This window comes from Tenrec ecaudatus, chromosome 9 (assembly GCF_050624435.1).
Source record: "Tenrec ecaudatus isolate mTenEca1 chromosome 9, mTenEca1.hap1, whole genome shotgun sequence".
Taxonomy (NCBI): Eukaryota; Metazoa; Chordata; class Mammalia; order Afrosoricida; family Tenrecidae; genus Tenrec; species Tenrec ecaudatus.
In genome coordinates this window covers 136,454,502-136,479,061 of record NC_134538.1, presented here as the reverse complement: position 1 = coordinate 136,479,061, position 24,560 = coordinate 136,454,502, and the positions used below count along the sequence as shown (strand labels likewise).

Below are 24,560 nucleotides of genomic sequence, written 5' to 3'. Positions count from 1 at the left end.
AGCAGCCCCGTCGGCTCTTCCACATCTTCTAATTCCACTCTTCCAGTCCCCAAGCACAAAGTCTTAAAAGTCCTTGATAGTTCCCGATTGCCACGCACGTCTTGATTGTGTTTGGACAATTTATGCAGACTCACCACTTCTTTGCACTTCTTTACCGCATCATTGCCTCTACACAGCAGCCTATTCAACAGAGTAGTGATTCGGGTGCCTATGAAAAGTACATCTCTGAGGTGTATAATACTTTGGTTGCTTACTCTTCCATTTTAATAAAAATCTTAGGCTATCAAAAGATTAATCTACAGTACACCCTTAATACTCAGAATTCCTTCTGAATAACCTACAAATCTTCCCTTTCCCATGCAAATGCCTTTATAAAGAACTCCGCGTTGCATTCGGACCATAAGACAAAGTGGGTGAATAAGCAAATGTGGTGAAGAAAGCTGATGGTGCCCGGCTATCAAAAGATATAGCATCTGGGGTCTTAAAGACTTGAAGATAAACAAGCGACCATTTAGCTCAGAAGCAACAAAGCCCACATGGAAGAACACACCAGCCTGTGTGATCACGTGGTTTGAAGGGATCAACTATCAGGCATCAAAAAACAAAAAATCTTGTCATTGGGTGCACATCTCCATGATACGATCGCGGAGGACAAATGGGTGCATAAGCAAATGTGGCGAAGAAAGCTGACAGTGCCTGCCTATCAAAAGAGATAGTGTCTGGGGTCTTAAAGGCTTGAAGGTGAACAAGCGGCCATCTAGCTCAGAAGCAACAAAGCCCACACGGAAGAAGCATACCAGCCTGTGTGTAGAAGGGATCAGGTATAAGGCATCATCAAACAAAAAAACTTTACCATAGAGAATGAAGTGAAGAGTGGAGGCCCAAAGCCCATTTGTCGGCCACTGGAGATCCCCTTGCAGAGGGGTCTGGGGGAGAACATGAGTCAGTCAGGGTGCGATGTAGCACTGATGAAGAATACAGCTTTCCTCTAGTTCCTAAATGCTTCCTACCTACCCCTCCCCCCCCCGCCCCATCATGATCTGAATTCTACCTTGCAAGTCTGCATACAGCAGAGGATGTACACTGGTGCAGATAGGAGGTGGAGGCACAGGGAATCCAGGGCGGATGATACCTTCAGGACCAGGGGTGTGAGTGGCGATACTGGGAGGGTAGAGGGAGAGTGGGTTGGAAAGAGGGAACCGATTACAAGGATCTACATGTGAACTCCTCCCTGGGGGACGGACAACAGAAAAGGGGGAGAAGGGAGATGTCAGACATGGAAAGATATGACAATATAATAATTTATAAATTCTCAAGGGCTTATGGGAGGGGGGGAGCGGGGAGGGAGGGGGAAAAAAGGAAGACCTGATGCAAAAGGCTTAAGTGGAGTGCAAATGCTTTGAAAATGATGAGGGCAATGAATGTACAGATGTGCTTTACACAATTGACGTATGCATGGGTTGTAATGAGTTGTATGAGCCCCTAATAAAACATTAAAAAAAAAAACCAGAGCCAAAGTAATTGACCTTGACAAGATACAAACCTATACAAAACCCAAATCAAACTCACTGCCACAGAGTTGATGCTGAGGCACAGCAAGCACACAGGACAGGGTAGCGCTGCCCCAGTGGGTTTCCCAGACTGTAATTCTTTATGGGAGTAGAAAGTCTCATCTCTCTGCTGTTGAGTGGCTGCTGGTTTCAAACTGCCGACTGCACTATGGTTAGCAGCCCAACGCACAACCACTCCACCAGCAGGGCTACTTAAAGCCCACACCAACGGAGGCAAGTCATCATAAGGATGATATTTAGTTCAGAATTATCGCGTCCTTCTTAATGTATCGTAAAAGGGGGAAAAAGATCTGCTGTTAGCTGTTCTACAGGAATTCTAATATGGGAAAACTTATTCTAAAACTAAAAAGAAAATAAGTTAGCTAGTGATATATTTTCCTACTAGAGCCTCAAAGCTTTTGAAGTACAAGTGATTTTAAAAAGAAATTAAACATGCTTTCACTTAAATAATTGTTTTAAATCTATACAATTCACGCTAATTATTTTATTGTACACAAGTGGTTAAAAAAAACCCCAAACATTTCCAGGTGCAGATATCTGCAGGAGTGAATGCACTCAGGCCTGACGAAGCCATCCTCTCTGAACGAAGGCCCAAGCTCACCCCGTCCTGGAGTAAATACTCTGGTTCGTCATAGGCTTGGGATTCCTGTAGCATCCGCCAATGTATCTTTTTAATATATAACCAACATGCTTCTGATATATAAGGAAGACGGAAAAATCTAGACTGTTACTGCATTCCTTCTTGTAGGCTTGGCTTGCTTACTTTACAACCAGGTAAGAATCACAATATCCAAGATCATCTTTATAAAATAGTAGATGACTCCCTGGCAAAGGAATGATTTTTCTACTGAAATAAATGAGAAAATTTGCATTTTTTGTCACATTGAATTTCAGTATTCTACAATCCGAGAAAGAATAAATCGAGACATGGTCATGAGTTCAGGATTATATATATTACAATTTGCCTTGTTATAATACATTTGTGGCTTTATGATAAAAATAACTCAGGGACATATGAAATTCAAGCTAATTTGCGTAACTGTCACAAGGAAAAAAAAGCATTAAATTTCTGAAATAAGTATTTTCATTTAATTCCAGAATCTCAAAACAGCATTCGACCTTGGCCCTGTTTAAAAAAGTTCAGTTAAACACTAAGCTAGCTAAATAACCCTCTCGTAAGGTTTAAACATAATTGTTATACAAAATGTTTTCCCTCTAATCTCAGTCTTACATACATGGGAGAGGTGAGGGGAAGGCAGACAACTTCTTTAGCAGCATTTATGGCTAAATCCATCAACCACCTTCAACTAGGGTGTCCATTATTGACTCCATTAAAAAGAACTGGGCTAATATCAAAAGTTACCCACTTCATAAGCCAAAAGACAATGATTTTAGGGTTACAGTGAGTAAAGTGTTTTCGAAATACTTTGAAAAACGTTTTAACCAGAAACTTGAGAAATCATCATCTCTTCATTTGAAGAAAGAAAGGTCTAATAGAAAGTAAAAGACATTGAGACAAAAATGATTTTCAATCCTCTCTGAACAAAAGAAATGAAAAATAATGGTTGATTAGCTAAGCCTTGTGCTCTAACCAAACTAATTAATTACAGTGATTTAAATGGCAACAGCCCAACTGAATGGGCAGCTTGACAGTTCAGAATACTCTTGCAATATTTTTTTCATAAACGCAAAGACACGAAAATGATCCAGCCATGCAGTGTTCATCTATGCATTCTGCATCTCTTTGCCAATCTTGTAGCTGAGGATCTTGTTCCAATCGATCTTGGTGCGTGTAACTGGCAACTGTCGACGTAAGGCTTTGAAAGTAGTGTCTGACATCGTCTGGTAATTCTCACTGATGGCAGTCTGTGAAAATCCACAGTAAAGTTTACAGCAAATGAAAGGACCAGGTCATTTGTAAAACATCCACAAGGGATGCTTTTAGAAAAACCTTTGTTTTAAGCAGTATGCTTCACTACTTTATTTACATGTTAAATTTTGTTGTTGAGATTATACGCAGCAAAACATAAGCCAACGGGACAAGGTTCAGTGCAGTGACACAGCATCATCTTCCTGCCCTGCTGACACACACTCACTGCTGTCCCAACTCCAGTTTCCTAGTGCATCTCCTTTCACTGCTTCTAACACTCAAATAAGTTTGTGAAAATAAAAACGCTTCTAAAAGCAAATGAGGCGGCTTATAATTTTGAATAATTAAGCATAATGAATTTAAATCACAATTTCATGTCTGTGCGCTCTCAGTTTGGAGTTATCTTATTATTTCACTCAGAGCCATTTCTGTATCGCACACAGAGAAGCTGTAGCCAAATCACACGTTAAATGCCAGAGTTGCAGCGTGCAGCTCAGAAGTCTCCTGCTCACGTCAACAGAGGAGCACGAAACGTGAACCAGGAGATTGCACATAACCCAGACGGTCAGGAAATGCTTCCCAAATGAGAAGTCCCAATTCCATCCGAAATAACCATTAAGTATGTTGGCACATTTTCATCAATATTTAGAAATGAAGATAAGATGTCTAAAACTGAGTCGTAGTATGTTTAAAATATAAAATCCTACCTGAATTTAATTAATCTGTTATTTTTTGGTTACACGTCCCTAAATTTGCCTTGTACCAAAAACACAACAACGATTTCTTATAGCAAAACAATAAAAGCATTTATACTTACTTATGACTGAAATTAAAATCTTATTGCTGCTATTGTAAATGAGTATGACTATAAAAAGCAAAGTGTTACATGCCCATAACTCTTTGAAAGTCATACCTGATATTCATTTTCTGCAGCTTCTACAATCTTAATAAATTCTTTTGCTGTCTGCACCTCATTCTGAAACAAACCGAAGCACATGAAAGTTACTCAAAATTAAACTATTATTTCTAAAGATATATGTCAATCTATGCATGACTGAGACTTACAGTTTAATACATGACACAGACGGATATGGAAAATACTGTAAGATCAATGACTCTATTCAAGGGAAAAAAGGAAAAATATTTTTTTAAGTCCAGAGAGCAAACCAGACTTCAGTGTTTAACTAGCTTAGGAAAGTGAAATTTCAATAACACGTTTATGAAAAATTTAATTATCACATTTAATGTGCAAAGAGCTGAACTGAATATTTAAAAGGTCACCTGGAATAATTAATTCCAAATGTTACACTGAAATGGACGAAGACCTAGAATTAGAAAAGCGAAAGGGAAGAATGTGCTCAGAAGAGCTTTTTTTTTTTCGACCAACAACTTTATTGAATAGTGGCTTGGGGGATTGAGGGCCATGAGGTCTGACAGCAGTCCAACTGAATCTCACCTCACAGCTGCCCTCAGATCTTAAACTGAAAGAACACAAGAAAAAATTCAAGCCTGGATTCTCTGGGCAAACTGTCGAATGATGTAGGAGGAGGCATCAAGAGAGGAGGGAAAGGATCCAGAGTCACTGTACCAAAAAGAGCTGGCAGACATGGCACCATTTCAAGAGGTAGCACATGAACAGGAATTAATGGTGCCGAAAGAGAAGGTTCAAGCTGCACTGAAAGCATTAGACCAAAATAAGGTTCCAGGAATTGATGGAATACCAACGGAAATGTGTCAACAAGAGCACTAGAAGCACTTGCTCATCTATGCCAGGAAATCTGGAAGATAGCTTCTTGGCAAACCGGATGGGAGAGATCCATACTTATGCATGTTCCAAAGAAAGGTGACCCAAGATCATGCTCAAATGATAAAGTATCACCGGTATCCCCTGCAAGTGAAATTCTGCTGCAGACCATCCAACAATGGTTGCAGCAGTACACTGACAGGGAGCTGCCAGGGGTTCAGGCTGGATTCAGAAGAAGACATGGGACAAGGGATATCATTGCTGATGTCAGATGGATCTTGGCTGAAAGCAGAGAATACCAGAAAGATGGTTACTTGTGCTTTATTGTCTTTGCCAAGGCATTCAACTGTGTGGATAACCTTGAGAAGACTGGGAATTTCAGAACACTTCACGGTGTTTGTGCAAACTTATACCTGGATCGAGAGGACGCTGTGCGAACAAAACAAGGGGATTCTGCATAGTTTACCATCAGGGAAGGTGCTCATCAGGGTTGTATCCTCTCACTATACTTGTTCAATCTGTGTGCTGAGTAAATCACCAGAGAAGCTGGCCTACACAAAGAAGAGTATGGCACCAGAGTTGGAGGAAGGCTTTTAACAATCTGCAATATGCAGATGACACAGTCTTCATTGCTGAACGGAGGGAGGGCTTGAAGCACTAGCTGATGAACATCATCAAGGATTGCAGACTTCAGTATGGATTGTGACTCACTGCATGTAAAAAAGACCAAAATCCTCACAACTGAACTAATAGGTAACATGGTGACACGTGGGAAAAGGTTGAAATTGTCAAGGATTTTTGTTGCTTGCTCTCTGATCAATGCTCATGGAAACAGCGATCAAGCGATCAAAAGATGTGTTGCATTAGATTCTGAAGAACAAGGATGTTACTTTGGGATTATGGTGTGCCTGACCCAAGCCATGGCGTTTCCCATGGCCTCATATGCATGTACAAGTTCCACACTGCCTAAAGACCAAAGAATGGAGGCATGTGAATTGCGGTGCCGTCCCGAAAGTACCGTGGACTGCTGAAAGGACGAACCGATCTGTCTGTCTTGGAAGAAGTAATGCCAGTGGGGTCCTTAGAGGCAAAGGTGCCAAGACTTTGCCTTGCATACTTTGGACTTGTGGTCAGGCGACACCAGTGAAAGAGGGGAAGGCACTCAAGCAGGTGGACAGACAGACTCCATGGCTGCAACCATGGGCACAAGCATGGAAACAGTAGTGCAGCTGGTGCCGGAAGGAGCCATGTTGTGCTGTTATGCACAGGGTCGCAATGGGACCGAAGCCACTGGCCGGTGGTACCTAACAGCAACACCGTGTACTCTACCAGACATCCTTTGTTAAGTATGAAGTTAGACATACACTTCTAGTCAACGATGACGCTGAAGCACTATCATATACCTACTGAAAAATTTCCACCACCAGTTATATATATACTTTAAAAATTACCTATCAGGAAGAGCTTACATTAACACTTAAGGTTAAATTTTATTCCAATGTTTAAATATTTTTTGAAAAAAATTTTTTTAACATGCCAACACATGGGTTTCTTTGTTTTATCACTAAAATTAAGTTAATGGTAATCTAGAAATTTCTATAAAATATTATTAATGTAAACTTTTAAAAAGCTTACTTTTTAGAGGTTTTTTTTCCTTTCCAAAAATAAAAATCAGAATACTTTAAAAGTAAAATGCAATCCTAACACACAGCACAAGCTAGCATATTAGTAAAGTTTAGTGACTGTGATCATGTTTTCACAAGTCACCGCCGAGTCAGTGCTGACTCATAGCAACAGGGCAGCACAGGGCAGAAGTGCCCCTCTCAGTTCCCGAAGTGCAACTGTTTACGGGAGTAGAAAACCCCGTTTTTCTCCCTTGGAGCGGTTCGTGGGTTCAAACTGTTGACCAAAACAAGAACTACCCACTCAAAACCCATTTGCTACAGAATCCATTCCGACTCACGGTCACTCTCTATGTTAAGGAGTAGTAGAGCGCTACAGAATTTTTTCCTGGGCTTTAGTTTTTATGGAAGCAGGTTACCAGGACTTTCTTTTGAGGTGCTGATAGACAGATTTGAACTGGCTACCTCGCAGTTAAAAGTTATGAAAAAAAATGTCTGCACCAGCCAAGGAACTAACTTATGCTTCTTAAATGCTAAATCAAGCACTTTCTTGAAGTAAACGTTAATTTTTCATTTACACTTGTACGTTAGCAAATTTTATATATTGCCAATTTAACATTTTTAACTGGGCAAATTACAAAATTCTTATGGAAAAAGTAATAGTACAAATGTGATGGGAAAATGTCACTATTGATGTCATGTTATAATAGCTTGGAAGCAAAAAAACGTTTCATATGCAATGAAAAGATTGTGTTTAAGACCCCATAGGGAAATAAAACTGAAGTAAAAAAATCCTTGAAAACTGAGCTTAAGAAAAATCTCATTAAATCAAAATCCAAGCAAAAGTTAGGGACTAAATGGAAGAGCTAAACTTCTGAAGCGCATTAGAATACTGGAGTGAGTCTTTGATACTTTGGGCGAAGCAATAGTTTGTACTAAATACAAACACCAAAGAACAAAAGAAGGACGGCAGACTAAAATCCTTTGTGCTACACATGGTGCTATCAAGAACGCAAACAGACGCCGCAGAGAAGGGAGGGACACGTGAAGGCACTCTCTATCTAGAAGGGAAAGTATGCGTATGTGTGTGTGTATAAGTATAGTCACCGAACAATACAGAAAACACAAATACCTCAATGAAGAAATGGGCAAATACGACTATTCATCTCTGCAAAGATGTTCTACAGATGGCCAATAAGCCCGTGCAAAGGCATTCAGAATCAGTTGTCAGCAGGGAAGCGTAAACTAAAACCCCGATGCAGTAGCTCCCTACACCTGTAAGAGCCACGAGACAACACGGGAGTCACCGTTGTGCTGACAGCACGGAGAGACTGGAACCCTCCACAACTACTGATGGGAATACAAACAGCCTGGCAGCCCTCAAGGGTAAGACGGGGAAGACATGATCCACTCCGATAAGACAGCCACCAGAAATGACAGCACTGGTCTATACAAAATATAGTACACAAACGTGCACAGCAACTTTTTCATACTAGTCAATTAAAGGAGACAACCCAATGTCCATCAGCGGATGAACAGATAAGTGAAATGTGGAATATCTGGCATTTAAACAGAAATGAAGTCCTGATGTAGTCTATAGCATGGCTTAATCTGGGGTGCTTACGCTAAGTACAAGGAATCACAAAAGATTGCATTTATGTGAAATGTTCAGAAAAGGCAAATCCACAGCCAGAAAATAGATTAGTGGTTGTCAAGGATAGCAAGGATGTGGGGAGGGAACCAGTACTGATAGGTTTCTCTTGCAAACGATGCAATGTTCTAAAAGTAGATTGCGACGATGCTGTACAGCACTATGAACAGACTTAGAAAATTGAATTTTGCATTTGAAATTGATGAACAGAATGCTATGTGAATAATGAGTCAATAAAGCTGCTCAAAGGAATCCTGGTGACAGACAGTTGTTGCACTCAGCTGCTAATAAAAACTTTGGTCAGTGGTTCAATTCCACCAGCAGCGCCTAAAGAGAAATACCCGGTCAGTTCTCCTGTACAATTACATTCTAAATCATAGGGGGCAATTCTTCTTGGTCACTTAGGAGAACAATGTATTGAAATTGACTCAATGACACACAAAAATAAAAATGTTAAAGAAAAAAAAAAGGTTAGGTACAATTTCCAATTACTTGCCATCTTTAATCTCTCAGAAAAGACATATCCGAAGGAGAAATATTACTAAAAAAGTTAATTCTACAACAGCTTTCATTTTACTTTGGAATTAAGTACTTACAGACACTGTTAGGGAGTCTTGAATGTCTTTATGACTCACTAGCTGAACATTACCATCTTCATAATAATGAACCTATTAGAAAGGGAAAGGACACTCGTCACACCACAGGAATCTCCAAGCTCCTCGGGCCTCGACACCCACACCCACAGCCACTCCGACGACTGCCAAGTGCAGCTCAGGCCCTCTTAGCCTTTCTTCCCTGCTGAGCACAAACCCTTCACACGCAAACAACACTCGCTACCCGGGATCTACTCAGGAGGCTAGCTAGCAATGCCTGCAGGCAAGGCAGTACGCTCAGAGAGGACCTGCTGGCTGGACGATCCTCTCTGACAGTCCACATGTAGCTAACATCAAGATGTTCACAGGAATCCCTCCACACATGGCTCTTGTTTTGGTGTAATTCCACCAGCCACTTAATTTCACAAATTTAAAGGCACAGAACAAACATGAACTGAGTGATGACTAGAGAAGGTTCGGGAACAGACTGCTTACAATTGAAAAGACATCGCCCTTACACTTCCACACAACAAGCTAAACGGTGATGTACAACGTACATTAGCACTGCTCCAAACACGGAGGGCTACACCAAGCGTTTAAGCGCAGGACAACGCTTACACGGAGGAAGACGGGCACAGGAAACAGGCAGCGGTTGGTGTATTTTTCCAAGGCCTGGAGGCACTTACAGTTGAAACGTGTGAGAGGTGGAGGGAGAGCAAAGGCTAGCAAAACTACACAGGTAGGGGCAATCAAGGTCAGTTCTTGTAACTCACGTCAATGGTCTAAGCAGGCAAAGTGATATCCAGACTAAAATAATAAAAAAGCTTTCTGATGGCAGTGTGAAATAAGGATTACATTTAAAATGAACTAAACTAGGCATTCCGGAAAGCTGACACTCTGGAAATTGTGACAGTCATCCAGGGGAGAAGTAAAGAGGACAGAAAGACATCAACTATAATGTAGTCTTCAGGGGGCGCTTATGTCTTGTCTGGCTCTCTCCCAACAATTTCATTCCTGGGTTTACTTTTCCAACAACGACAGGGCTTTTTATTGTTTTTGTTTTTTGATAAAACAAGGAAACAAACATACAGGGTTTAAATGACTTCCTTATTTACGTAGCAAGTAACGGATAGGAGCTGGAATTCAAAACCAGGTAGCCTAATTTTAACATAATCCATGCTCTGAGATTCATTCAGTTCTCTAGTACTTAGGGGATGGTCATCAAAACATGAGCTATTAAACATAAGACTAAAAATGTATACTTTAGTCAGATTATACAGCAAATAAGTCTTTGGGTTATTAAACTTATAAAAGGTGGCTTGAAAAATCTTGTGGAAATGTCACACTATCTTTTAATTCCATGTTTCCATGACCTTTTTTTAAAATTAAAAGATCACTTGTTGGGGCTCTTACCACTTTCTTATTACAATCCATACATCGGTTGCATCAGGCATGTCTGTACATGCTGCCACCATTCTTTCCTGACTTTACTTTCTATTGAGCCCTTGGTATCAGCTCCTCTTCCTTTTCACCCCCCCCCATGACCCCTTGATAGATTATAAATTATTATTTTCATGTCTCATATTGCTGTACCCCATCACCCATATTTTCTGTTGTACTTCTCCAGTCCATGAACTTCTTAAAGGTCCCCTCATGCATATTTTAATAGACATACTTAACTATCTAACACACACACACACACACACACACACACACACACACACACACTTCATCCAAAAGACAGGATAGCACAATTTAAATTCCAAGGAAGCCTTGATGCACACGTTGTAGAGAGAGCAGACTAAATTGTAGCATCTAATTTTAGCTGTGGTTTTGGAATCTGTCAGGTAGCCTAGCAGATTCTTGATTTCTTGGCAATAAACCACAACGGTTAATTACAAAATGGAATTAGGATTATGGGCTTTTTCCATTACCCCCAAACAATGATCTAGAAACGACATGGCTCAGAGCAACAAAGAGACAATTTATCTCAGACCTGAATTTTCAAGATGCCAACCACTTGAGTGGTTGAAGGAGTGATTGTAAACTTCCACTCTGACCGCCAACGACCATTCCTTAAAAATAAAAACAGCAGCTGTAAATAAGGTAGGCAAAACACTTTGAATAAATTATGTTTGTGATTTAAATTTAATGTTGCAGTACAAGAGACTGTGGGGAGTGGATGCTGGGCATTAGTGTTTCAATCGTGGAATTATTCAAAAGAATCAAAGGTTAAGCTTACTTATCAGTTCCGTTTCATTGTCATCCTTTTCCTAAAGAAATGACCTACGGAATGGATGGAACTTCAACATTTAAAATATTTAAAATACATGTCAAAATTAAATCAGATAAGCTATTTTTAGGAGATATCCAACTTAAATAATAGAAACAAGGTTGCTGAAGTGTGCATGTGGAATTGATGAAATACTGTATGTGCACATTAAGAGAGTTCACAGAATGACAAGAATTACCACTAGGCATAAGACTACGGCCATTTGGTAATTACAATTATTAGAACAGTGTATATGCCTTACAAATAATGGAGAATTCATTTTATAACAAGTTTCGATTTTCAGTGACTTAGTCAACATTACCCATAAAACGTGGTTTGAAAAAGAACCTAAGTCAGTTTTCCATATTGTAGTCTCACACCATAGCTTTTAAAAACTAGAAAAATCCTTGTCTACTTCATCCATGTACTTGATGCACTGACAATCCCAATAAAAGCACAGTGGTAAGTGCAATTAGAGAAACGACCGCCACCGGCTGAAGTCTCTACAGAGCTCTCAGGAACCTTTGGAAAGGTATCCAATGCTTTCACCAAACAAGGCTTTTTCCAGGTCAGTGGCCTCGTCGTCAGGTCAGGAACACCCTCCTCTTCCCCCTTCATATAGCTATGCTTGTGTTACGAGCCGACCGCTGGGTTTCACACAAGCCAAGTTGCCGGACTCGGGAGCATCCAGAAACATCGCGAGAACAAACAACGCCTACCAAAATGGAAAGGTCAGAAGGGCTCTCTCGCGATCTATTCCCGATGAAATTTAAGAGCCGCCCAAGTGTTCCGGCTTTGGTCTACCTACATTCCAGGTGAGCCGAAGATGTCTTTGCCCCCAAACAGTCAGAGCTTATTGAGGTGATTGTGACACGATATTCAGCACTTCAGAAAGTTTTGTAAACTTTTTCCAGAGCCACAATTTTTAACTTCAACAATGTATCCATTTAGAAATAAAAGATGTATGTAATGGGAAAGCATGAGAACAGGAAACTCAAAGACATTACTAATTTTTACATAAAGTTCAAAGGATGATATTTTGACAAACTAGTAGTCATTATCACATTGCCAATATATATTAATTTGAAATGGATTAACAAGAATTTTCCTTTAATAGTTCAATCTCAACATAACTGATTTTGAGATATACCTCTTGGTACAAATAATATAAACTGGCAACCATTTTGTGGAGATTCCTGTGTTAAGGCTCTGGTAGATTCCTGCTACAGGTATTTAGAGCTAAAATACAGAGGGCCACATTTGTATCAAACGCAGAAAGGTAACTGCACACCAGGCTTCAGGAGATGGCAGCTTTTCATGAAGTTAGAAGTTTACATATGGAATTGATTTTCCTTCAGTGAGGATGTATCTGCATGCTTCCAAACATTCTTGTTTAACCTTGTTAGCTTGCATCTCTTTCTGAAACAGTTAAGTGGTTCAGCAACCTGGGCCATGGAACAAACTGGTCCAAGGGGGTGACCGACCCTGGTTGCTTTACCTGCAACAGCACCACCACCAACTTGGTTAACCAATCACAGGCTCACATACTTCTCACTGCCATCAAGACGACTCGGACTCCCAGGGACTCTCAAGGAGCAGTCTAACGGTGCCTGTGGTTTCTTTTCCAAGCCCACAAATCTCTACAGGAGTAGAAAGCTTCATCTTTCTCCCAAGGAGAGACTCGTGGTTTCAAACCGCTGACCTAGAGGTTAACAACTACAATCTTAACCACTACGCCAGCAGGGCTCCTTTTAATAAACTTAGAGGGAAATGATTCTGATCATGCTTTGTTGGGTTTCAGCATGTAAAACAAAAAAGGAGAGGAAAAGGAAGAATTCACTCAATTCTAAACGAGTAAAATCTTCAAAACATACTCCAGAATTTTAGTTTTGTTAAAAAACAAAAGCACTACTAACCTGTCAAGATTAATAGGGTATGTTTGAGTTTTGCGGGTAAATCTTTACAAGGAATCATCAAATGACTGCACACAGTTATATGGCGTGACTTAATCTGCCTCGTTGTAGGAAACATGCCATTATTTTCTAACGCTGGCTGACCAAGCAGAGAAATCCTCATAAAACATCACACAGGGATCATTGCTGTTTACTGTACAATGGCTCTAGCCCCACCCCCCCATTCCCCATGAATTTCATTCACGAACAAACCAGCCCATCCTTTATTGATCTCTAAACACCCCTGACGCGCTCCCACTCTCTTCACTGAAATGCCCATGGATTTACAGCTACTGTTTTCACTGAGCAGATTAAGATTACGTTTAGTCAGTCAATAAAAACAAAGGATAGCTCTAATCATTAAAACAAGAACTACAGAAGAATGAAACATCAAACTCCTCTACTACCTGAACTGAGAACTTACCAGAAGTTTTTTGCTTGGAACTGATGGCTTTCTATGCATGCGATAATGGCCTGCTGTCCGTCTATTTTCTTACCATACACCTTGTTTGCAGAGAAGACAAGCACGCACCAAAAACAAGACAAAAAGGAAGAAAACAGGCACAAGAATGAATCGAGGGTCACAAAATGTCCAACTTTAAATGTCAGGAACACTAACGGAATACAAAGTAGGTTATTGTTCCAATTTGGAGCTGCAGAAATAATACTCAAATATGTACAGTTCACTATATATTCAAGAGTAGATTTTGTAATTTATTATAATTTATGGAGTAAAGTGAATTATACCCAAGATATTCATTAATACCTATGCATGCCATGTTTTACATTCCAAAATGCATGCATCTTAATGCCAAGAATTTTTTAAGCACATACACACCAATCTAGCTGTCCTACACAAATAAGTAGATACAGATTGTGGTTCCCATTTTTGTTCAATTCACCATCTTTGGGACTTTAAGTATCAGGATAGCAACAGGAGACAAAGACTGTTTACGACCATGCTATTTCACTTCTTGCTTACTGCTTTAAACAGGTCCACAGGCCCTAAAAACCATGTACCCGAGTCCGGGAACTGCAGTGGGAAATCTCCCAAGGGTCTCAAGCAGGCGGTTTTGTGTTTTCAGAGGGTCAAACTCAAAGGCCATCCTGCTATGGAAAAGACCATAGAATACAAACCAACACTGGGCGGTCTAGATGAGCACAGATAATCTTATGAAAAGACCAAGCACTCCTACTTCCTACCTCATTTTATCCTGAACATATAAAAATAGGTTAAACCTTTGAAAGAACTACATATATTAAAAAGAAAGAAAAGCCCACAGAAATTTTGTTATAAAAGCCACGAGGACATGATCTCACTTCTAAATAATATTATTTGTTCTAAACTTTCTATGACTAAACAAAGGAGAAATTGACCTAAACTTACTGAGTGACACCGTAAGATTAAGGAATTTCATATCTTGCTTCTCCAACCATTAGAATTTCTATAGGTTTAATTGAAGATGCAACTACGTTTCCATTTTTAAACTATCATATCATTTACTCTATTAGAGTTAGTAGGGGGCAAGGAGAGTAAACATTAATCCACTCCAAGGGGTGGGGGGTGAAGACACAACATCCTAAATTATGTTAGTTCTGTCCACGTTAATGTAAATTCCTGGGATTACAAGTGCACCGTCATGTTACCATGACACAGCGGACGACGGCGTGGGCTGGTGACTTACAGTGCAGACCCCGTTTGGGTAATGATCTTTCACGTATGCACGCAGAGCAGCTTCTACTGAAGCTCTCCACGATTCCACTGCATTTTCTGCTTCATACGGTCTTGGATCAGTTGCTTCCTTTCTTAGGTGATCAAATTTGAAACAGATTCTGTTTTTTGGATCCAAAAATTTTCCATTTCCCAAGTCACCGTGTTCTGTTATCAATACCTTCAGTGATGGAATGAATTTTGGGGGGGAGGAAAAAAGGATTTGAAACTGCATGTCAATATTGATATATATTATTAATATCCATGCATATAAGCTTTTCCCGTAAAACTATGAAAGTTATATCCCAAGCACAAGTTTAATGATACTGGTATAAGTACAATACTGCAAATGAGTTCACTGTAAAAAAAAAATACTACAACCATTTAGAAGAGATCAAAATTTTCTCTTCTATTAATTGGTTACTCAGTGAAAAAGCAAATTCTCTTCTTGTGAATGACAGTTTATCATGCCTAATAGCAGTTCCAGCTCCTCAAAACAAAGAAACTGGATCAGCCTGTAACTAGCGTGATTACAAGAACGGGTTCAGTTAAGAATCCTCTCAGTGCTTCACTTACAATCCCTCCTCCGCAATAGTCGCTTCTCGTTGCCTACGATCTAATTACTGACAGTTATTTACCATATATACTCGAGTATAAGCTGACCTAAATATCAGCCAAGGCACTCAATTTTATCACAAAAACTGCATTAAAAATGTACTGAAAAACTCAGCTTTTACACAAGTATACATAATACGTCCATATTTTTTGAAATGCAATTTACTTACTTAAGTACATACAAACGGAAAAGCACAAATTTGATCATAAACGTTTTGAGTTTTATTTGAACAAATTTCTCCCTTTTTCTTCTCTTGTAATTCTTCCTGATCACCTATAAATTAGTCTAGCAACATATCCTTCTAAAATTTTTTAACTTTCATGATCCTAGATAAACACAGACCTGTCCATAGGTACACACACAGATGTACAGTGTGTTCTGAGTCATGATTTTAAAAAACTCCTGGCTCTGAAATCTAGAAGCTGTGGTTCTATCCTCTAGATTCCAGGCAAATGTGTGAGGGGTTTGGAGCTGGTCCGACCCATCAGCCACAGGCTCGGCTTCTTTGACAAAGACAGGGATGAACACTCCAGGACACCTGCCCTTGGTTTGTACAATGGAATTTTCCAAACTGCTAGTTCTCGTTTTGTACAGTTCATCTGTAAGTTCTCTCTCTCTGCTGGCATTTTACTATGAGAAGCAAAGGAGGGACTGCAAGTCCTCTTTAAATTCTTTCTTAGAAATCACGACAGTCAGATATGCAAGTTCATCATTTACAGATTCTCCCTTCTGTCCAACACTGAACATAATTCAGACACTCTTTGCCAGTGGGGAAAGCAGTGCCATTCCTCACACGGTCCTCATCTTCTTCTAAAGCCTCACGGCCGCACCGGCAACCACCCCCTCCCCCCCGCAGCACTCTGGAGTCAGTCCCATATCTATTTCCTATCGCCCTTCTCACTCTCACCAGGATTGTCTTAGGCCCACCAGTCTACCAACTTCAGATTCAAAGCAATCGAACTTTCGACTATTAGGCATCTTAAAACTCATCCAGCCTCTACCCATTACCCGATTCCAAGACGACTACATTTTAGGAATTTGTTAGAATGGTGTCCTATTCATGTTGCTTTAACAGAAACGCCACAAGTGGGTGGTGTCAACAAATACCTGGTTTTATTTTCTCACAGTTGAGGAGGCTAGAAGTCCGAATCCAGTGATTAAATGATTAAAGTGAACATTACACTTCCATGAAACATACCTGATCTTCATAACCGTCAATTTTCACTGGAGTAAACTGGTCCAAGTTGTACTGTGCAAATGCGCTAAAAGGGGGAAGGGCAGTTACTTAAAATTATACATATAAAGCTGTAAAAAAAAGACATCCAAACAATTCATCTGCCAATAAAACTCTCCATTGTTGATATTACACTAGCTATAAAAATTACATGGGTAAAGATGTCTTTAAAACTGATAAAATATTTAAAAGATTAAATCAGCAACTATAATTGGCCTTTTCATTCCAGACAGAGAAAATAAAAGGTAGCTATTATTTATCTATCTCGAAGCCCTCTGCAGCTCCCAGGGAGAAAGCCCAGGCTTGCTACTACCCTACACAGAAACACACAGGGGTCACTGTGAGTCAGCATGAACTAGATGGCACTCAGTTTGATGTTGGTTACCTAAATTAGTGTTTCCAAAATTGGGCAGTACTGCCCTGTGGGGGTGGGGAGACAGGGGGGCTACAAAAGCAAATACCTATACTTTATTCTAGATTATGGGCTAATAGTACAAAAAGTTTTTAATTGCCATGGGAGGGGGGACATTGAGTAGTCCCCCCTCCTCCTTGAAAAAGGTGGTGGTAGGCCAAGTAAGTTTGGGAAACTATGCTCTAAATAAATGTATATGCCAGAAAATAAGATTATGTGCTGTGAGAGTGACAGTGAATAATCAGATACATCCCATGACTAAACAGTTTGCAGATGACTAGAAGAGATGATGGATATCCTAACTGAAACAGGAGGCTGAAAGGTCACATATGGGAATAGTAACAAAGCACTGTGAAGAATGATAAAGTGGAGAACTACATTCTGCTGAGGAAAAAGAAGTGAAGAAAATCAGGTGTGATTTTATAATAGATAGGAGATGAAAAATAGTGAAAAACTGTTCTTATAGAAAAAGGAGGGAGGGGAAGAAAGTGTATTTCCAATAGAAAGAATTATATGGGCAAAGATAAACAAATAGAGAAACATGTTACTATTACAGTTTGCAGGAAGAGAATTCTGATGAACAAAGTATGGGGGAATTAGGATGGAAACATAGCCTCTACCTGATATCATAAAAAGCAGCAAGTTTAATACCTAGTATGGAGTAGGTTTCAATGAAATAAAAAAGGTCCCAAATGATGGACTAATTACGTTATTTATGAAGTGAAGCCAAGCCACTGACGTTTCTGAGAAAGGAAAACATAGAACGACTTCTGACTCACGGACAGCAGTGTGTGTGAAAGGAGTTTGGATGGTGCGGTAGTAACGTGCTTGGCTGTTAACTCAAAGGTGAGTGGTTTGAATCTACCCAATGGCTCTGCGGGAGGAAAAGCTGGTGCTCTGCTTCCAGAAAGATGAACACGGAGAAAACCCAACGGGGCAAGTCTCCACTGTCACATGGGATGGCTAGTAACTGAAACCCGCTGGTTTGTGTCCAATCACCACCACCAAAGTAAGTGGGTGTGGGGAATTGGGCCAGGAAAAAGAGCCACCACAACTATCTACCTTAGAAATGCTGCGCATTCTGATTTTGAAAGTGGGTTTAAAAAACACTGAGATGCGGCGGCTTGGATGTCTTATGGGCCCAGATGGATCTAGAACCTCATACTTCAAGTAGGTGAACAAGCATAAAACCTCTCTCTACTTTAACATGAGTAAACAATAATATATTAATATGTAAGTATATATTTACAGAAAAACGCGTCCTAATACAAAAACTGCCTAAGAATTGTTGTTAGTTTTCTGTATCCTTCATTGAACAGACATGATATACAGTGAAAACTTAGGGGTACACCTCTCAACTGAAGTCAACTTGGAATTTTTCCAAGTGACAAGATGTCTGCTCAATTTTCAAGTACTTACTTAGAAGAGTATAAGCAGCTCTGGTGGCAGAGTGGCTACACATTGAACTGTTAACTGCAAGGTTAGCAGTATGAAACGAACCGCCCCTACTCTGGAGAAAGACACGGCTTCTACTCCTGCAGAGAATAATAATGTCGGTAACACAAAAGGGCAGTCCTACTCTGTCCTGTAGGGTCGCTATGCGTTGGAATGACTGGTTGGAAGTGAGTTTTATTTGTTTTTGATTAGCAATGAAGTAATTCCAAAAAAGGAATGTCTGGTTTAGTGAGGTCTTACTGATGAGCTAGGAGGGCACTAGTAAATGTGAAAACAAAGTAGAAATAAACCACTAAGCTATCAAATCCATGACAGCATATTCAGAAAAGAGGGGGACAGATACAGAAGTGTGATGGGCAGGGGAGGGGGCAGAAAAAGGTCTTCATTCTTGATTTTAATTCATTTAAACGATCATTTTCTGAGGAACAGCTTCCACATAAGCAGTTACTAAGCCTTCAGTGAGCTTTATCCCAAAAGGATGATTGCAAGTGAAATTGTTTATAATTTGGGACTTATTTTCCTGTAAAAGCAGCATTTAACCCAGAATTAAATCATACACAAGGTGAATGGTGGAGTGCGGGTGGGGGCATGGAGTGGAGACCCAGTACCCATCTATAGACAATTGGACATCTCCTCATAGGGGTCACAGAGAAGAGATGAGCCAGTCAGCGTGCAGGATAGCACCGATGAAACACACAACTTTGGTTGTGTGAAGGAAGCTCTTTGGTGCTTCCTTCACCCCACTATCATGACCTCAAGTCTACCTTACAAATCGGATTAGACCAGAATATGCACACTGCTACAGATGAGAGCCCGCAACACAGGGAAGCCAGGTAGATAAACCCCTCAGGGCCAACAAAGGAGAGTAGAGTTACCAGGACGATTAGGGGAGGATGGGGGGAGTAAGGGGAATCGCTCACAAGGATCAACCTAGAACTCCCTCCCAGGGGGATGAATAATGGGAAAGTGGGTGAGAGGCAATGGAGGTCGATGTAAGATATGGAAAAAACAATCTATAACTTATCAAGGGTTTGTGAGGGAGGGAGGGGGAAGAAATGGGGAGCTGCTCTCAGGGGCTCAAGTGGGAAGAGACTGCTTTGAAAATTGTGTTAAGAGATGTAAGAGCCCCCAATAAAAGTATTACACACAAAAAAGCAGTATTTAAATGGCAAATAAATAGTGAAAGCAGTAAACTGATTTCAGTCTTGGCACTCACTACTCTAGAAGTCGGAATCTCTGGATTTTCGGTCCTGCCAGTAGCTAATATTGGCCTCCACTTAACCTCATCTATAAAAACGAGGAGTTTTGAAGTACGTAACTTCCAAAACTCCTTGCAGTAAAAACAAAACCAAAACACTTGGAGCACCTACTCACCCCCTGCAATCATTGGCTGTGCTCTTACTGCCGAAGGCCAAGCACTCCACTGCAGGGAAGGGAAGAAATGTGGAGTTCTGGGTCCAGTTGCCCATTCTAAGCAACTGGTTCCCACACTGAGGTTTCCACACCATTTACCTTTAGTCATGCACCAAATCATCATACAAAAGGGTCTTTCCCACACTTCAGCATTATTGTTTTTCTTACTCAGTTCTTCACTGCTAGAATCCTATGTCCCCACTGGTCAGGATTTCACATATTGGGTAATACATATTCTAGGAGAAAAATAAGCTCGCTGGCTGGATAGCAAACACTCTGCAAAGGGCCTCAAACTCAATAAACTAATCATTAAGCTAAATTATAAGCCCCTGTACTTTATTTTGGAAGGTAGGAATGGGAGAAAAAAAAGCAAATACAGGTTTCCCAGGCTACCTGAAAGTAGAGCATCCCCATGAAACCTGCTGTAAATCAAAATGGCATACCGTAAATACTCGAATATAAGCCAAGCCTAGTGTCAGCTAAGGCACCTAATTTTACCACAAAAACTGCATTAAAAATGTGCTAAAAACTCAGCTTATACATGAGTATATACGGTATAAAGAGTGAAGAACTACATTTTTTATGGGAAACATTTTTAAACAGTTCAAAGGGATGGTGGCCAGAGCGGAGCTGCTGAGTGCAGTTTTGGGGGGAAGACGTCTGGTGACGTCAGGGTCAGTGCTGGGGGTGTGCACCGACTCTTGCCACTGAATGCTACTTTAGAGTTTCACTGTTTTTGCTAGTTTCATTTTTTCCTGTAAAAACAAACATTTCTTTGGAACAGGTACTAATGTAAATAGTTGATGAAGGTGAAGTGGTGTGAAGTGAATTTTCGAAAAGTGGAGGACAGCTGCATTTTATTTCACGGAAATCCTACCTGTGATCACTGGTAGAAAGTGGTGGTGTTTAACAATAGCAAAGTCTCTGAATCCAGCAGCCCTGGTGGCACAATGTTTAAGTACTCTGCTGCTACTCAGTGGCCCGGAGGCCTGCCATTCAATTCACCTGCAGCTCTGCAAAAGCTGCGGCAGTCTCCGTCCATCCTTATAGACGTGAGCCGGGCAACCCCATGGGGAGTTCCACTCTGTCCTGTAGGGTGCCTGTGAGTTGGAACTCACTCAGTGACAATGAGTTTGGTTAGTCTTTGAATCACTCATGTTTTTAAAGTAAGTATCCTGTGTGAGGTAGTATGTTTGGTATTTAAGAATCCAGCCTCCATAGATCAAATAATCTATTTGGGTCAAATAAATAACAAAAAGGAAAATCTTCATAAAAGTTAAGGGAATTAAAATTTCAAATGTCAAAGTTTTAAAAGCAATTTTCTACCTTTGAAAATGTGAAAAATTAACAAAGAATATAAATAAGCCACTGCCAGACACACACACACACACACACACAATTTCCTGTGACAGTTCTTTAAAAAAAAAAAAAACGTTTTATAAGGGGCTCATACAACTCTTATCACAATCCATACATACTTCAATTGTGTAAAGCATATCTGAACATTCACTGCCCTCATCATTTTCAAAGCATTTGCTCTCCACTTAAGCCCTTGGCATCAGGTCCACTTTTTCCCCTCCCTCACCGCTCCCCCCTCCCTCATGAGCCCTTGATAATTTATAAATTGTTATTTTGTCATATCTTGCACTGTCCGACGTCTCCCTTCACCCACTTTTCTGTTGTCCGTCCCCCAGGGAGGAGGTCACATGTAGATCCTTGTAATCAGTTCCCTCTTTCCAACCCATTCTCCCTCTACCCTTCCGGTATCACCCCTCACACCCCTGGTCCTGAAGGTATCATCCTCCCTGGATTCCCTGTGCCTCCAGCTCCTATATGCACCAGTGTACATCCTCTGCTCTATCCAGACTTGGCAAGGTAGAATTCGGATCATGGTAGTGGGGGGTGGGGGTGGGGGGGGGGGCGGCGGGAAGGAAGCATTTAGGAACTAGAGGAAAGCTGTATTCTTCATCGGTGCTGCATCGCACCCTGACTGACTCATCTCCTCCCCTAGACCCCTCTGCAAGGGGATCTCCAGTGGCCGACAAATGGGCTTTGGGTCTCCACTCTGCAACTCCCCCCTTCTTTCACTATGGTAAGATTGTTTTACTCTGATGATGCCTTATACCTGATCCCTTCGACACCTCATGATCGCACAGGCTGGTGTGCTTCTTCCATGTGGGCTTTGTTGCTTCTGAGCTAGATGGACGCTTGTTTACCTTCAAGTCTTTAAGACCCCAGACACTATCTCTTTTGATAGCCAGGCACCATCAGCTTTCTTTGCCACATTTGCTTATGCACCTGTTCGTCCTCAGCGATCGTATCATGGGACAGTTCTATCTCTAAGCCTTCCTTACCAAAAATAACGGACCAGCCTTACATCATTTTAACTTGGTGTGCAAATACTGATTTCAAGAATTAGTGCACAAAAGCCACTTTGAAAATCTTTTTCCCTTATATAATTTTCAGTATGTTACCGTTTTTAGATAGAATACTCACTGGGCTGCTCCTTCCCTGAGAAGATTATCATTGTTAAGCAGTAACCGAACATCTGTAAAAATAACAACAAAAGACTATTAAGTTGCTTTCTATCCTCCCCCCCTCCCAATTTTGGAAGAAGGGAGTAATGCTTGTTTAGCTTATGTATTAATATCCAACTCTCCTAAATGCAAGTGAGATAAAAATAAAATTTATATTAAAAAAAAAAAAGCAAACGAACCAAACTCGAGTTTGGTTTAGGAAAGCATAGCGGACACAGGCAGACAGGCTCTAATGGGTCGCCGGAGAACTGAAGAGGAAAGACGCTACACCAGAAAGATGGAGCGTTAAGATCTTCAAAAAAGACCAAGTGCTCTGCCCCTGCTCTGCCCATACAGCAGCCGCCGCAAGTGAATTGGCTCTACAGGAAAATGATCAAAGAAACAGCTTGCGAACAGAGTCTAGATGTAGAAAATCTGTCCTGGGGAAAACCATGTCCAAGTTGCAGATGAATTTATTTAGTTAGATCAGGAATACCTTGACCTCATTTCATTCAGTGATCTTACTGTGGTTATTGATTCTTAAGTTTGTCCTAATTTTAGATTCAATTATTATGGAGATATTTGGCTGTTAACCATAAAACACAACATTAAAAACAAGATTGTTTTACTGGAAATTGAAAGCACTTAGTAAAACATAAAGGAAAAAGTTTTCCTTTACCCGTAATCTCAGCAAACTAACAAAATTCTATCTTAATCTTGGTATATTCCTTTTACTTGATTATTATGCATAATTGTCAGCAGGAAATACATCAAATTATCTTAACTTTTAAAATGAAACACTTTTTGATGTTTCTATTATATTTATTTCATGCTTTGAATGACTTCATAGAAGCCCACTAAATGTAAAAAAAAGAACAATTCTCATTAATAAGCATTTCTATGAGCAAATTCTTTAGTTGTTATATAAATATTGGCTCATTACAGCTTTTGTTATTTTAATAAAATCAATTAACTTTTACACATTTGTATTCCTTTGATAAGGTTTTGCTATTTTAAAACCACATATTTTTCTAAGTATATTTCTTTATTAAATTAAGCATGTGCTTTTTATCCATCTAATGGGATCAATAATAATAGAAACAGCTAATTGTATAAATGCATTTCTTTTATAGACTTGACCAGAGAGTCAATAAACAGATGAAAAGACCTGAACCTCACCAATTAAAAAAAGGGCTTCTGAAAACAACCTTTTTTCCCCTATAAAAAGTTTCAAGATTAAAATACTTCCCGGTAACCACCTATTAGTGAGGTGTACAGCACCTGTTTCCTGAGAAAACTCCTGCCTAAACACAAACAAGGAGAAGCAAGCTGTGTGCATAGGACTTTGTCTATTTGGGTAACAATCATCTCAGGATAAAAGGGAAATGGTATTACTTAGTTAACTATATTACTTAGTCAAATACATATAGTTACTTTTTTACTTATTATGAAACTGCCTTCCCAAAAGACAGCATTTTCTATTATTATCAACAATACATCATTATAACAAGATTCTTGTGACTCGCTTTACTGAGATGTTTGCTTGACTGCAATGGTCTGCAATCAACTCTTCAGTATCCCCAAAGTAGATAAGCTATTTTCTTGTCAAGTGGTTTTCGACTAGAGCCTTTTCACCACCAAAGAAGAGTCACTGTTACGCTGTTTACAGGAACCAGGACACTGTATTTAATGCCTGGTCCCTAGGTGACTAAGGCACTTGAATGCACAGTGCTTCTAATGCTTGGCCACTCACCAAAAAGTTGGCAGGAGAAAGATGTGTTTCTGTTAAGATTCAAAGTCTTAGACGCTCTCTGGGATAGTTCTATTCAGTTCTAGAGGATTCCTATAGGATTTTATGAATGGGTTTGGGTTTTTGGTTTTAATGGTAACCAAGCATTAGGCTGCTAACCATAAGTTTACAAGTTTAA

The 24,560-nt window shown here is 40.1% G+C and overlaps 1 protein-coding gene across 1 annotated transcript in view; it reads right to left on the bottom strand.

Moving 5' to 3' along the window:
* Window positions 1–2,035: 2,035 nt before the first annotated feature.
* The window catches only part of CAPZA2 (capping actin protein of muscle Z-line subunit alpha 2), a 35,988-nt gene continuing 13,463 nt past the window's right edge, over window positions 2,036–24,560 (bottom strand). The window contains exons 3-10 of the mRNA XM_075558591.1: window positions 22,613–22,664; window positions 16,801–16,864; window positions 14,961–15,167; window positions 13,700–13,779; window positions 11,048–11,126; window positions 9,055–9,126; window positions 4,355–4,417; window positions 2,036–3,437 (exon numbers count right to left, since the gene is read on the bottom strand). Coding sequence (XP_075414706.1) covers window positions 3,297–3,437; window positions 4,355–4,417; window positions 9,055–9,126; window positions 11,048–11,126; window positions 13,700–13,779; window positions 14,961–15,167; window positions 16,801–16,864; window positions 22,613–22,664 — 758 coding nt within the window. The 3' untranslated portion in view covers window positions 2,036–3,296. The remainder of the gene's footprint in view (window positions 3,438–4,354; window positions 4,418–9,054; window positions 9,127–11,047; window positions 11,127–13,699; window positions 13,780–14,960; window positions 15,168–16,800; window positions 16,865–22,612; window positions 22,665–24,560) is intronic.